Source organism: Thamnophis sirtalis, unplaced genomic scaffold (genome assembly GCF_051295495.1).
Source record: "Thamnophis sirtalis isolate CommonGarterSnake01/CBP01778 unplaced genomic scaffold, rThaSir2_p1.2 scaffold_11, whole genome shotgun sequence".
Classification (NCBI taxonomy): Eukaryota; Metazoa; Chordata; class Lepidosauria; order Squamata; family Natricidae; genus Thamnophis; species Thamnophis sirtalis.
In genome coordinates this window covers 44,100,033-44,116,074 of record NW_028261391.1, presented here as the reverse complement: position 1 = coordinate 44,116,074, position 16,042 = coordinate 44,100,033, and the positions used below count along the sequence as shown (strand labels likewise).

Here is a 16,042-nt window from a genome sequence, read left to right as displayed (position 1 = left end):
GCCTAAAGACAACATTGGCACACTTTCTTTCTGTAATTGGTTGCTGTCCTAGGGGAAATTAAATCAATCATGCACATAGCAAATAATTATGAGCTAAAAAGGTCAAGAAAATCAGTTTAGAAATTTTCATTCTGTAATAAAATAAGGGACCTTTAAGTCTATATCAAAACAATTTTTGAACTTGAGAGGCCATTAAATAATTAGGCAAGTTATTTGGTGAGGTCTGTACTTTAAACACTGATAACAAAACAATAAAAGAGTCAACTATTATTATTAGATGGCACTTGTGAAAAGTTCTTTTGCATTCCTTCTAGTTCATCTCTCTTCTTCTTTTTCTTTTGACAAGAAGCATATATTAATATAGTGGAAGTTTCATTTTTTATTTTAAATCTCCTGATCATTTACATTTAATTGTCAACCAAAAAATCCAAGACTTTATATCTTAATTATCCCCCCCCCCACGGGCTAACTTAATTTAATCTTGGAGAATACTGTATACATCTTTGCTCCTTATAGTAACATTTCAGTTAGGTGTAATGAATAGAGATAAATAATGTGGGGTGGATTGTATCTAAAAGGCTATTGTGCATGTGAGTGTAAACAATAGGTTGGATCCTCAGGCTGGAAAAGTATGCAGGGTTATTAGTAACATAACAGATGTCTAGTTGCTCATAATTAGTTGTAACATCTAACTTAATATAAACACCACTTTTAGAAAGTGCAGGGATAAGAGCTACTGGATTTAATTTGCAAAAATCTGAATGACCGCTAAAGGAAAGCAAAGAGACACAGAAGATTATAGCTCTTTGCTGCCATACAGAGTTTTGCAGTCCAGGCTTAGTATGATGCAGAGGCTTCAGAATATTGAAACAGAAATATAATAAATGCTTTTAAATATTTACAAGCCTTTCTGTCATTCTTTCACGCACCACCTGATACACTTTATTGGTGCCCCAAGAAGTAGCAAACTTTTTAAAAGCCTCAATTTCTCAGTTCTTACAAGTATTTTTTTCAGCTTTTCAGAAAATATAACTTAATAGTTAACATTTACAACAAATGCTCCCAGGAGGTAGCATTATTTACAGTGGCCAAGACCAATCCTCTTCTTTTCCATCCAACAATGCCATAGGCTCAAGAAGTTAGAGACACCCTAGAATTTCAGGTCTGGATTGTCTTCTGCAGCACAACTGGGTGCTTGATTCTTTAAGATACAATTCTGGCTCTTCTAGATGCGTTTTCCTTGCTACATTGCTTGTTCTGTTGCCTTTTGCCAGTAGGGGGCACACCATCCACAGGGATAAAGCTGAAATACTAGATTCTTCTAAGCCTCTTCCTGCTGATACTTTTTTGGTAGCCTCTGGTGTGATGGATGCATCTTGATTTTCCACTTGCTGAGCACAGAAAACTCAGAACAATTCTTCATATTACAGCTTCTTCATTGCCCACAAGGTGGCACAAAGTCCCCACTCTATAATAGTCTATAGGAAAATTGCAAAGGGTTTAAAATACTGCTTATTTGGAAATCTCCATTGCAGGTGGGGATGCTAGGATCATAAGAACATGTGAAACAGCTGTGAATAGTCAGTATTTTCCTGGAGGCACTTCTGTCCTCTTTTCCTGGTGAAGTGTGCACACTTCTGCCAAGAAGTGATCCAAGAGGGTCTCAAGGTCTGCCCTTGGCAGTGGAGTTTGGTAGAGCTACCGATACCGGCATGCCAGGGCATTAACATTCTTCACCACATAGAAGCTCATAGTGAGCGGTGGAATAACAAGGGTTCGTCCAGGACGAAGAGGACGAGGCTTCAGATTTGGCAGAGTTCCATCATCCAACATAGTGAGGAGCTGTCCATTAAGCTGCACAGACCTGCACAGACCAGATGCATTTTTCAGTCAAAATGTAGAGGAGAAAGCTGCCCCTCTCCAGGTAATGGGGAAAAGGGTAGAAGTTAGAGATTGCATAGATGTTCTTCATGACAATGATAAAAATAGTACAGGAGACTTCAAGATAGATAAACATTAGCTTTATCTTTACATCTTTACTATGGAACCTAAAGATCCTATGAAAGGACATGGCTAGGACAGTGTCAGATAAATTATACCAATACTAGAATCACATGGATGGTAAGAAGAGAATTCAGGACAAATAAAAAACTTTAGCGAATCTATGGTTAATCTAGGGCAGGATCTCCAACCCCTGGGCCATGGCCCACTACCAGGCCTTGAGGTGTTCAGAACTGAGCCGCAGAATTGACAGGCGGGCGCACAAATTCCCACTTACGTGGGGCGACCTGCCACTTGCATGGAACCATCCCCTCTCTCCTCCACCTGTCTGCGAAGCTGGAAAGTTTGGGGAACTCGGATCTAGGGCATGTATGATGACAAGATGCAGTGATGATCAACAGTCTGGAAGACTTTAAAAGCAGATTGGACAAATTCATAGCATACCATTAACTGATACGTAGTTATGACTCATGATGGTGGAATTACATTCCACAACTCAGACAGTACATGGCTTGATACTACTTGCTGAGAACAAAGGAGAGCGGCCTATTGTGCTTGCATTCCATTTGTGGGTTTTCCACAGGCATTTCATTGGCCATTAGGAAAATGGAATGTAGGCCATATAAGCCTTCTTAGGTTTGGTACAATACCATAATTCTTTTTATCTGATTTTGTGCGGGGCACCATAAATAAATGGAGAATAAAGCAAGAAGGTATATCAGAATAGTTTTCTTTATGGGGCCTGGAAACCTCTGTCAAGCGTAGATGGAATTTTCAGGAAAACAACATTGCTGGATTCTCCATCAGTATTTTAAAGCTGGATGGAATTAGACACAGTGATAAGTTCCAAACAAGTTGTGTTGTGTTTATAACACAAAAATACATGGTTTCTTAAAAGTGAACATTATTCACATGATTTATTATAACATAGGCTTTTGGGACAGCAAAAAGATGGAAATTAAATGGCAGGTAGCACACCATATGTACAGATGAATAAATGGGGTACAGTGCTTAATATCAATGCTTGGTCACTTTAACAGGTTCTCATGATAGTGGCCTTGAACTGGACAATAGCACTCACCTTGACTGAAGTCCTTCTTGACCATAGGGTTGCAGCACATACTGATGGACAAGTTTGTCCCGAAGGGTCCCCACCAACTTGATTTTCTTTCGTGACCGATGCAAGTTGATAATGTAAATTGTGATAGAACCACGGACATAATTATGGCTGTGAGAGAGATAAGAGCTTAAAGGTGAATCATTTGAATACTTTTTAGTAATAACGTATTAGCTCTAGAATTAAAGATTTTCACTATTATTTTCCAATTCCAACATGAAATTCTAGTGAAAGGAACCCCATTTTGGGACTTATTTAGCATATCTGCCTAACTGCAAGAAGCATTTCCTCCAGTTCAATCTAGGATGTTATTCTGTCATATCAATTGTCCAATTTGTCACTTTGCAAAGAAAGATTTAGTTAAAGGAGACTCCCAACATTTTCTGCAATAATTCCTTGGTCTTAATGAAGCCACCATGGACTGGTGTTTTCAGAGCAGCTACGGTCCTATGTTTCCAGTAAGGTAGAAAAAGATAACATTTTTGCTTCAAGATCTAGTCTAGTTTGTAGGAAATATCATAAAATCAAATAGCACAATTTGTTTGGATGTATATGTAGAAGCATCAATATTTTTTCTTGGAAAAAGTTAGTACCCATTAGTGCAGTAAATGTAGCACTTCTTTGTCTAGTTAAATGAATAGGCTTCCAACCCTACCATTATTTAATTACAAGTAGTTATTAAACTGAATAGGAAACTGGCATGTGAGTTACTGCATCTGTGATGAATGGATGATTAGAGTGGGCTTCAGGTTTTTAATGTTTGTTGCAGGCAGAAATAGGATGATTAGACCCTTACAAGTGTAAGTAAAATCATCCTATTTAGCTGTAATTAGCCATCATGTATACTACATGTAGAAGTGCTACCTGCCTAAAAAGCAATATTTTATAGGTCAGAAGAAAGCTATACTGTACGCTAAAGAAAAGTCCTTTGGGGGGAATATTTTAAAGCTAATAGAATCGTTAGATACATGTTGGGAGTCCCTGGCTGAAATCTCAGCTAATCAGATGAATTGTTTTAATGGCCTTTGGTAATCTTTCAGTCTACATCTCTTGCCTGAAGGGTGATGGTGGGGTTAACAGCACTATTTTATTATAGGATGTTTATACAGATGGGATAATACAAGGCATCTAAAGCTTTCTGCATATTATTTCCTTAGGCAGCATTTATAAGCTTTTCAATACTCCTGCTTTTGAAGTAAGCTTAGGCAAGAATATCCCCAAAGAGGAGAGTTAGCTTCAGCTTCTACACAGGTGGCCCCCATTTACAGTATTTGCCCTAGGCATGGAAAGGAGCCAGAGGTCTGCTGGCCTGTGCCTACTCTCCCTTTCCCATCTCTCCCTGTTTCTGTTGCCAGTTACCTGTCAGCCGTTGGCCAAAGCTCCCTCTAGGAGGGGGAGGGGGAGCCTTGCTGAAAGCATCTGGGTGATGTGAAGTAGCAACAATAGGGACCTGTGTCTTTAGGAAAGTCCCAGGTCCTACACTCCTAGGATGCTTTGAAGGCTTATCGTAGAAACTCTAGCTATGCTAGGTGCTCCGAATGGGAAGTGGGGGGAGACAAGGAACTGAAACCAAAGCATGGGGCCTTTGGGGAACTGTACTCCCTTGATGTCATCCACAAAGGCTCCCACCAGAATCCCAGAGATAGGTGAGCTTCCCTATCAACACCAATGTTGTTCCTCCGCTCTCTACGATCTGAGAAAGCCATGTTGCCAAGTTGTACACAGAGAGGGGGGAGGGAAAGAGGGGGCAAAATCTTATGCATGCATTTATATAGGCTTCCCCTCATAGTGTTCTTATGTTTAAATAATGAAGCTCGTTCTTTAACAGGTATAATGACACTTAGCTCTGGTAGCCTGGAAGACAGAGATTCATCTGAATTAGATAACATTTTCTTTTTGTGGGTGTAGCTCACGCTGATTAACCCCATTTGGGTCTGCTGGTCTTCAATCTCCATTTTTTTTACTTCAGTAATTGCACCTTCTCCGAGATAACTCACTTGTAGTAATTGGTGCAGTGAGCATAGATCCGTAACTTATCACGAATCACCTTGCCAGGGCGAGGTTTTCTCTGCAGTCCAGCAACATGGACAGCAAGTACTTTGGGTCCGACAAGTCGCTTATAAAGCAGTGAGAGCCAGTAGTCCTGTCAAAAAAGCCAGATTGATTATTCCTAGGACAGAGTTTATGGAGAGGCAGTATAAAGGATTATGAAGCATATTCTAGTTTGCTGCAATCCAAGAGTAACACTACGCATAAAGAATTATGCTTCTCTAGGTTCAGAAAATATAAGATAGATCTTTTTTCTACTTTTAATAGCTACACATGTGGGAGAATGTGGAATATGTGTTTTTCTTGTGTTGAGAAACAGTACTTCCACAAATTCTTCCTTTTAGAATAACTGTCAAAAATGTTTGATCTCTACCCAATACTAAGCCTACTACTATAGAATTTAAGTATCCTTTTGCATGGAAAGTTTGTGACATGACCCCAGGGGTTTCTTAAATAGGTGTGTTTAGAAAAGAAGGTATTGGAAAAAACATAAATTAGATGACCTTTTATACAATCCTACTAACTAGACACGGCTGTCTCCTAGCAGAGACTTACGGGATACATTCCCAGGGGCCCCATAGACCTCTGCAACCAGATCTGAGCTCTAAAACTGTGCCCTAACCACATGGTGAAGAAATGCTGCTTGTAACCTGACAAATAATTGCAGTATAATAGACCTTCCATTCCCAGTTCTCTGAGTTATTGTTGTAAAACCCAGAACATAAAATGCCACTTGTGGTTCTGTTCTCGTCACTTCATGTTCTTTTCCTTCCAGTGGCAAATGTACACGCGTTTGTTAAATGAGATGCAGCACAACAATAAGGGTGTCATTTACCACAAGTATGAGAACAATATACCCTTAGGATTCATGTGCAAAGCAGACAAGAGTATTTATTCTTAGCTAAGGTGTAAACACAATTTGGTGCTCCTATACCGCAATATTTTACAGTAAACTTAGAGCTGTTAAAGTCTTACAGAAAAGACTATGAAAATCTGGGGATAAGAAATTATTTCTTAGATATTGTTCATGAAGTCTCACATTTAGACTATCCTGTACAGTAACTACTGAAAAATCTGTAAGCATCTCGTAAAATATGCTGTTCTCATGTGGAAGTTTTCTTGCATGTTTTAATGTTTGTAATCTTAGTTGCCTAGGATTTTGAATAAATCTTTAATTTGCTCCAACTGAGAATTACTTCAAATAATAGTAAGGACCAAATTTATCATCTAATAAAGTACACACTAAACTGAATACTCCAAAAATTATAAACAACATAGCTAGATGAAAATATCAGAATATAATATATAATACACACACACACACACACACACACACACACACACACACACACAGAGCGCTCAATTGTCCTTCCTTCAGCAGAGAATCACTGGAGTTAGGACTAGATCAGCCATGGCATGGAAAGGAGAGCAACTGAGCTCTTGCAAGGCACCCAGCCAAAGCTTGTCGCCAGCTGATGGGCAGCCAGGCCAAGGCAGTGATTGATGCCATGGCTTCTCTCAGCATTGGAGCGTTTGCACAAAGGAAAGATATCAAGTCTTTGTCAATGAGTTAGTGGGAGGATTCAATTTCACATCCCAGCAGTCTTGTACAGCCCCAAACAGCGACTTTCATCTCCCTGATAGCTCCCACGGGAAAAGAATGGGCACCGCATCCCAGCCCAGCTTCAGAGACTGCCATTTCTGCCTGTTCACTACCTCTCCACCCAAACATTCACCTGTTCTGGATAGGAAGAAAGATATTAGCACTGAGTGAGTTTTACTCAAAAGAAGATGCATGCATAATATGTCCTTTTTTCTTAGCCCTGTATACTTAATTTAGAATGTTTGAAATCCTAGAGGAAGCTCTGCATAGGGTTTTGATTTCACTTAGACCCCCAAACTGCCTTTTTGGTAGAAATGCTTTGGAGAAAAGTATTTACATGTTGATACTCAGTTAACAGCAGATCTGTTTTAACTCGGACTTGTAACATAAGTCTGTGTCTCTGCCTCTGTCTCTCACTAGCCTGATAATTATCTGTACCACATTTTCATCCATCCCAACATTCAAGAAGCATCATTTTTAAAAATGTTTCTGTGTCATAAGAACTACAGACCATGCATGACCGTGTCTTTTTCTAGTATATCTAAGTTACCTAAGCTGACATCTTGTAAACATTTTTCTGGAGATGTAAGGCATAAGAAGCCCCAATCAACTAATTTTTAGCTAGGAGAAAATTTCAGCAACCGATACTTTCTTAGCATCTAATTGCAGAAAATTTCCTCTTCATTACAAGGTAAGTCTGCTTTTGTGGCTGCTCTTCTGCTTCCCAAATCTGCATGCTGCACTCCAGGGTCTTGTGGGCAACATGTCTCAGATGTTACCAGGCCTGTACATTTCTGGCCATGGAGATTCAGAGCTTTTTGATGCTGCCAAGTTTCACTTACAAGGTGTAAAATTTACTAGACTGAAATGGAAGGAAAAAAACCCTGCTATTTTAAAAGATTAACATATGTTTTTCTTATTAGAACCCTGCACACTTTCAACAGTGAATACTACTGTCCTTTTGAAGAACTGGAAATAAGAGGGTTTGCATTAAACTGCAAGGAACCACCCTGCTGTGTGAAATTGTGAACTTCTTTCACCTTCATTCCTATAAATTTAAACTTTGTTCAGCTCCATTTTCCTGCCACTTTGCTCTTTCCCTAAGGGCCTGACTGCCTTGGGTTTGGTTGTTTTTATTGTATGTTTTCAGGACCTATAACTCCCCTTCTGCCCCTCCTTCCTCCTTGCTATGGCTTAAATGCCTCTCCCATAAGAAATGCCCTGATTCTCTTGGTCTTGTGCAACCCACGAGGGTCCCATTGAGGCTCTCTTAGTGGACAAAGTTATAGCTCCAGAGGTAACCCTGCCCCATCTGCTTTCAACATGTTGTACTTGACATTAACTAATGTCTCCTATTAGCATTGAAAGAAACCAATCTGGAAAAATGTATTTTCAAGCCGAGTTCAAACAGGCCACAAAGAGCAGTAGATTTTCAGCTGTGTGTGCAAAATCTTTTCTTAAACACACACACACACACGCGCACACACACACACACAAACTATATCTGGATATGAGTGCCTGTTTGTCTGTGAAAGCCAAGAATTTCTAGGAACAGGTCAAGGGTACAAAGTCATGCACAAATCCTCTGATTTACTGACTGGCAACATGAAAAGAAGAGAGAAATTCAGACTGATTCAGCAGAGATAATATAGAGCAAACAAGAAAGAAACAAGCAGAAAAGTGAGGTGAGAAATGAACGGAATTACTGTTGAGGTATGTGCCTAGTAAGAGTGAAAAGAAGAGAGAATTCTGGCTGGAAATGACAGAAAGAAGTTGATGAAGATACATCATGTGAATAAGGTTACTACCCTGTTTTCCCCAAAATAAGACCTCCCCAGATAATAAGCCCAATTGGGCTTTTGAGCGCATGTGCTAAAATAAGCCCTCCCTGAAAATATTGCAACATAGCAGCAGCCATGAGGTTGCTCGCTTGCTGCCTCCTGGACCTCAAAAATAATAACACCTCCCCGAAAATAAGGCCAAGCACTTATTTTGGGGATCAAAAGAAAATAACACCCTGTCTTATTTTTTGGGAAACACGGTTCCATGCTATGTACCTTTACTAGTAGATGAAAAATGCTGCCTTGAAGTAACTTCTACAACATAAGCAATGATGGAGAAACTGTTTGGTTGTATATATATATATAAGAATGTAAAATATGAGAAAGGCCATGTGTTACATTACACATCTAGAGCAGTTATGGTATTCTCTTATCTTCACTAGTGGTTCAGTAGCAGGAGCACGCATGTCTGAGCATGTGCACGTCTGGGCATGTGCAGTGATGATGTATGGGTGGGGGAGCGGAGACTTGCGCCGCCGATACTGGTTCACCCGAACCGGTGCGAATTAGCAGAATACCACTTCTGATCTAGAGTATACAGTATAATATGTAGGACAGAGGACCACTAAGAACAAAGGGATATTAATGCAAGTTCAGAAAATACTGTATCATTCACCTACCGGCAGTGGGTTGAAGTTCTGGTCCACAAGATGGTTGTGCCCATGATCAAAGAATGAGTGTCTCATTACCACATCGATGCCCTGGCTCGCTAGCATCCCAAGAGAGTTTAGCCACCTAGCAATTTAGAAGACAATCGATTAGCTTTTAACCAAGAAGAGCAGGATAGATTTCCTCAATCTATGTTGTGGCTTAGTTCCATATATCAAAGCTGTCTTGTTTAACTGATACATCACAGTTCACCATAGTGGTCAGTGATTTGTGATGACTAGGCTTATATTCCAAAATATTTGGAGGCCACTAGTTTGGGGGAAGACATCCATGGTGCATTCTCTTCTTTTGAAAGGTATTAACTTGCCATCCAAGTAAGATATGTTCATGAATTAATTATTCTGCTACTTCGCTGAGAAATAGAGTTATCAGTCACCAGAGAAACCTCTAATTAAGAGGTACTCAAGATCTTTCCCAAAAACAACATATTTCAGACAACTTTTTGGACTTGAAACCCAGCATAGTCAGATAATAAATATTGCTATTGTGCACAATGCAGCATGTTTTCAACAATTTATGATAGAAAAAAAACCTCAACACTAAGAGTCAAAGATATTTCTACAATTATTTTACTGTCTTTCAACAAGGGCAATGGACAAAATGCCCTATATTATCCCTGTACATTAGATAACTTTGAATATTAGCATATGTGGATTTTGAATGAACCAAAACAACAAATTTACTTTTGTTCACACACACACACACACACACACACACACACACACACACAATTCTAGCAGGTCTGCTTTCTCTCTCCCCCACCCAAGACAATCCATTATTTGTCTATTATGAATAAAACTTAAATTCTTTTGAACTTAGACAGCCAGTTGATTGAAAGTGTGTCTTGGCATGGAGGTGGATATAATATTACCAAGATTCTACAGGGAAAAGTTGGAGATTTATGTGAAAATATCCCAGGGGAACTTGCATAAATTGTCCATGGAATAATTATAAGAACTGAGTGAAATATTGGGGGAAAATGAATTTCTATTGTTAAGGTGTAAGGCACCACTAGACAAGAAAGAGAGATGGATCTCCCTTAATTTTAATAAAATATTCAAGATGAATGTGGAGTCATGATAGGTGTGATGAGATGACTCTATCACTACAACAGTGCATTTGATGAGGATTTGATTATGAGCAATTTTAATATCGGCTCAATGAACAGATAGCAGATAGCCACTGTGGCTAGCAAGGCCTCTGTACAACTTTATCTGCTGCACCAATTGGGAGATCCTTCAAACAGTCATGTATATCCTGATCACTTCATGACTTGACTACTGTTACACTTCCTTGAAGACCACCCAGAAGAATCAAACTGATCCAGAACACAGCGGTGTGGGTATGTTCATGAGCCATACTGATTGCCAGTTTGTTTCTGGGTGTGATTCTGCTTATTACCTATATGTCACAGACCTAATTATTGAAGGACACCTTCCCTATAATCTCTTCCCAGATGATTTGATCTGACAGGATTAATACTCTCTGGGTCCTTGAACAATACCTTTTGGAACCATGATTTCTTTTCATTCTCTCTTTATCTTTTTTATCTCTTCTTAGGAATAACTTCATAATACCACTCTTTTAATGTCCAAAATAAGAAAGCTGTCCAAATCACTCTTCTAGTTGAAATCTATACATTCAAGTCACTTTTCTGATTTACTATTTGTGTGTCCATTTTAGAAATTAAAAAATCAGCTGGTTTCACTTGTAAGTCCTGTATAATTTGTTTCAGTATCATTCTTGTATTCTATCAATTTTAAATCAATATCTAAAACAGCTTGATTCTTATAGAGGTAGTCCTCGACTTATGACTATTTGTTAACAACAGTTCAAAGTTACTGTGGTGTTAAAAAAAGTGAGTTACAATGAGTCCTTACACGTACAACCATCACAGTGTTCCTGTGATCATGTGTTTAAAATTCAGGTGCTTGGCAAGTGGCATATATTTATGAGGGTTGCAACATCCTGAATTCATGTGGTCATTGTTTGCTATCACATTGCGCCTCCGACATGCAAAATCAATGGGGGAAGTGGATTTATTTAAGGTTTGTGGCCAAGATGTTATAAATCAGGCACAGCTCATTTAATAACCACTTTGCTTAGTGATAGTAGTTCTGGTCCTAATTGTGGTCATAAGCTGAAGATTAGTTGTAGTAACTGATGCTCTTAAGAGAAAGTTCTGGGAACATTGCTGTCACGTTTCCTTGAGTTGAGTTAAAATAATTTTCTCATTTTTCAACTCTTCATCTCCTCTCTAAAACTCCTTTGCAATTTGAGTACTTTCCTTCAATTTTAATACCATAGCCTATCACTTTCTCTAAAATCATAATAAAAATTAAATGTGTGTACTTTAAATAAATAAATAAATAAACCATGTGATTTGTTTTCACACTTGTGTAAATAGGATGTAAATTCCCATGTAATAATTTAAAACATAATTTGTAATGAAATAGTAATGGTTTAAGGAATCTTATCAGCAGTCTTCAACCATTAAGCTTACTTTATTTCCATCTGCTTTTCCCCCCCAAGAAAAGCTTGAGGCTACCTCATTTTCTTTTGGGCAGAGATTCTTGTCTCCAGTGGGGAGAGGAAGAACAGTGGAAGGGAAGTTGCCTAGCAAAAGTTTTAGCTTGGAATGCTAAGTAAAGACAAAACACGTTGATCTCCTGCTGTCAGTATATATAAGCAAACTCTTTTTTTAAAGAAAGCTGATCCCTATACTAATTTATGTTGATTAACCTGGTTTGACCATGTGGATCTCCATAGAGCACCTTCTATGAACTTAATAACTTGAACTTTCCCATGAGATTTCCTTGTTTTATTTTTATAAAGGAATTGAAAAGTTGCTAGGATTGTTCTTTCTACCACCACCTGGTTGACCTATAACCCATGACAGCACTTTTGCACACAATATGAGGAAAAATACTAATTTTAAAAATGGATTTTAATGACACCTACAACAAAATAGTCAAACAGAGCTTCCTAGGGCCTTGTGCTAAAATATGCATTTTTTAATATTTTCATAACATAAAAATGAAGCAAAAATCATTAACTTAAAGCAAAGACAAATAGAAGAGAAAGGGAGGGGGAAAGGGAACTTAAACTAATTAGCACTGTGTGCAACCTGCTGAAAAAGAAAGATGGGTGCCCTTGTGCTTAAAGTATAAATAAATCTGCTACAATAATGTGTTAAAGAGTTCTGGGAGGCACAGTATTCTCTAGGTTATCTCAATCAGTCACTTTTCTGGCATCTGAACATTCAATAGATAGTACTTATCTAGTGTTACCTGTGGGCTCATGTCCCTGTGGTTATGGCACTAGTTGTTTCACTAACCATTTTTAAGCAAAGTGTCCTCATGATATTTCCTCATTCTTATTTCCATATAAGAAGTAAGAAAATAAAACTGAAACAAAAAGGAATTCTGCTGTGGATACATCTTTCAATCTTTCAAAATCCTTTAGCCAGTTTGGTCTAGTGGTTAAGTCATCAGGCTAATAAGTGGGAGACCCTAGGTTCAAGTCCCACCTTAGCCACGAAAGCCTGTTGGATGATTTTAGGCCAGTTGCTGTCTCTCAACCCGACTCACCTATCAGGGTTGTTGTTGTGGAGAAAATAGGAGGAGGAAGATGTGGTGGATATGTTCACTGCCTTGAGTTATTCGTAAAAACAATAAAGGCACACTATAACTAAATCAAAAATGCCTTTTAATCTCTAAGGAATTTGACAATAACAGGTAAAGCTTAACAAGTGTGGCCAGAACCAAAAAGTCTTTGCTAATACCATTTTTGCTCTTTATCTAATACTTTCCCTATCTTTCCTTCCCGTCTCTTGAACAGCCCTCACAGCAGAGTGAGACAGATAATTCTTGTAAAAGTTCTCTTGTGGTTGTAGGTCCAATGGCTGCAGAGTGGTATGATAAAGCATTAGAGCTAATTAAAAGTTCCCTTTCTAATCTGCTTACAGTATGTCCAATGTATACATAGATAAAAGTGGAGTAGCTACTACTTTAAGGTATCTAACTATTGCTACATTAAAGCAGTAGCTTCTCCACTTTTATTTATGTTATTACTAACTGCCTTAACATATCATCTCCCATTGAAACCGAAAAACGGATGGATAAAGTCTAATAGCCATTAATAATTAATAACAACCAATGATCCAATGATATCCTTTATTTTAGAGTCGGGATTAGTGTGTCTTATAGACAATAACCATTTTATGCACTTACGGGTTTTCTCATAAACATATTACTATTTCCATCCTTAGATTAACTTACAGGAAGCTGGCAGCATAGGAATCTGAGAGATTAGTGACGCCTCCTTCAGAAGCAGCTCCGATGCCCTCTAACCAAATCCTTTTTCCAGGCATGTATGCATTGACCACCTGTTGCCAAAAAAAGAAGAGGAAAGCAAAAGTGGTGGTAAGAACATGAGAATAGCCCTGCTGTTCAACAACTGGCTATAGCTGGTAACTTTAAAACATGTATTATCACAGGCTAGCATAAATAATACTGATTTTTCAGTGTCTAGTAGGGCTGAAATAATGAGGAAAACAAAAGTAAGAAGTGGATGGAAATATATTAATCTGAACAAAACTTTCTTTTATTTTCTTCTATTTTTTATGGGCATTGATCTTGCTTTCCTGGAACATATCACTCTTTGCTGACTTCCTATTTGTTTACCTCAGTGTGGGCTCTCTTAGTTTTGTTGTAGGTGCACTGTCCTTCAGTGATTCCGTTCAGTTTGTTTGTGGTGTTTCACATGAAGTAGCAGACAGCAGGCTAATCAATAAAATACTTCACTCTTATAAAATGAAACTGCCCGTGCCTTCATCAAAGCCTCATTTCTTTATGAAAACAGAAATTACTCACACAATGTAAGATATTTCCATTATCCAGATCAGACTCTTATATAAGGAATTTTTTTTATTTATACTGTAATTTTGCTTCCCAAGACATATATCACAGTAGGCTGCTATACCATATGGCAACACCATTACCTTTTCTTATTCCCACTTACAGTAGAACTTTGTATAAGATCTCATTCTCAGTTTTTAAAATGAGTACAAATTGACCTCATTCTTAGGTTAGTATTTTTACATTTTCCACAATGGTATTTCCCCCCACATATATACACTTTGCAGTTTGACTATTGCTTGGCACTGCCTTGTTTTGAATAGTTTTATATACAAGTAGTCCTCAACTTACAATCACAATTGAGCCCAAAATTTCTGTTGTTAAGCAAGACATTTATTAAGTGAATTTTGCCCCATTTTATGACCTTTCTTGACACAGTTGTTAAGTGAGTCACTGCAGTTGTTAAGCTAGTGACAGTTGTTAAGTGAATCTGGCTTCCCCATTGACTATGCTTGTCAGAAGGTCACAAAAGTTGATCACATGACCTCAGGACATTGCAATAAATATGAGTCATCTGAATTTTGATCACATAACCATCGAGATGTTGCAATGGTGATAAGCCATGTCACATTTTCAGTGGCACTGTAACTTTGAATGGTCACTAAACAGAAGTCAAGGACTATTTGTAATTTAAAATGTACATTTATAAATATATATATGTTCTTTTAGTAAACACTTCTTTTCATATATGGTACAGTTTATGTACCATAAAACTGGGAGCAAAACCAGGTCCTTACTGTGTATATATGTATATAGCCTTGTGAGAAACAACATGCTTATTAGATTAACATGTAGACTGGATGTCTGATTGTTCAGGATATGTTCAGACATTTAATCTACATTAACATATAAACCTAGTTTCTTTAAATCCGAGCAGGATTTCGGCCTCTAAGCTAGTTCTCAATAAAAAGCAGACATTAGTAGCAGCTACAAAGCTATTTCTTACTTTAACTACATTGGTGCCTTTAATGGGAGTAATCAATGTCTTGGAACATAGTGTATGTTACCAAGCCCAGAACCTTGTCAGAAACTCATACTGGCCTTAACTCTTTCCTATGAAACTGCAATGGTGAAAGAGAAGTATGTACATGGCACTAGAGACCCCATTGTGAGAAAGCTGCTGTAATATAAGATAAACCTTGTCAGCACAGACATGTCAAGGACGTGATGGTGCCAAAAAACAAACACATATAAGTGAACACAAGGTCTGATGAAGTCAGTTTACAACTCTTGCTACCTCTGGATAGAAATCTGACAAGTGCCTGAAGGTCTGGTCATTCACTAGACTTACTTGAAGGAACCATCTCAAATTATAAAACAAAGAAGAGGAAAGGAGGTAATAAATTTAATTAGGGCATCTGTAAACTGATATCTTTGGGTTCTCTACTGAAGTAAATCTTCCCCTGTTAGAATCTATCTAGCAGTGCAGCTAAAAATTCTGTTTCTATTAAGAGAAAAATGATCCATAATAAAGCTGTTTTTATAGCTTTCTTGATAAGTCAAAACATTTTGTAAAAATGGACCAAACATTCTAGTCAAGTACCTTACAGGAAATAGAGCTAGGCATAGTGAGTTCATAGAGGTGGCCTCTTTTCCCTTGATATACATTAGCCCAAGGAAAGATTCATCACCTTTGTTCTCCAAAACTAGCATCTCCTCCCCCACTTCCTGTCCTGCATAATGACTTTTGTATTATTCTTAAAAGAGTTCTGAAAATTCAACTGTTTCAGTCAATAACAGCTTTCCCAATATCTTTATTAGGACAGGGTTTAGGACATTTCAGCGGTCCACAGAATCTCTCTCAAATATTCTTATACTTATTTTGTCTATCTTATTTGTCAAA

General features: G+C 38.1%; 1 protein-coding gene across 1 annotated transcript in view; it reads right to left on the bottom strand.

The window, feature by feature from the left end:
* Nucleotides 1–361: 361 nt before the first annotated feature.
* The window catches only part of HPSE2 (heparanase 2 (inactive)), a 144,426-nt gene continuing 128,745 nt past the window's right edge, over nt 362–16,042 (bottom strand). Inside the window, exons 8-12 of the mRNA XM_087725702.1 lie at nt 13,561–13,667; nt 9,232–9,346; nt 5,116–5,261; nt 3,083–3,229; nt 362–1,864 (exon numbers count right to left, since the gene is read on the bottom strand). Coding sequence (XP_087581828.1) covers nt 1,699–1,864; nt 3,083–3,229; nt 5,116–5,261; nt 9,232–9,346; nt 13,561–13,667 — 681 coding nt within the window. The 3' untranslated portion in view covers nt 362–1,698. The remainder of the gene's footprint in view (nt 1,865–3,082; nt 3,230–5,115; nt 5,262–9,231; nt 9,347–13,560; nt 13,668–16,042) is intronic.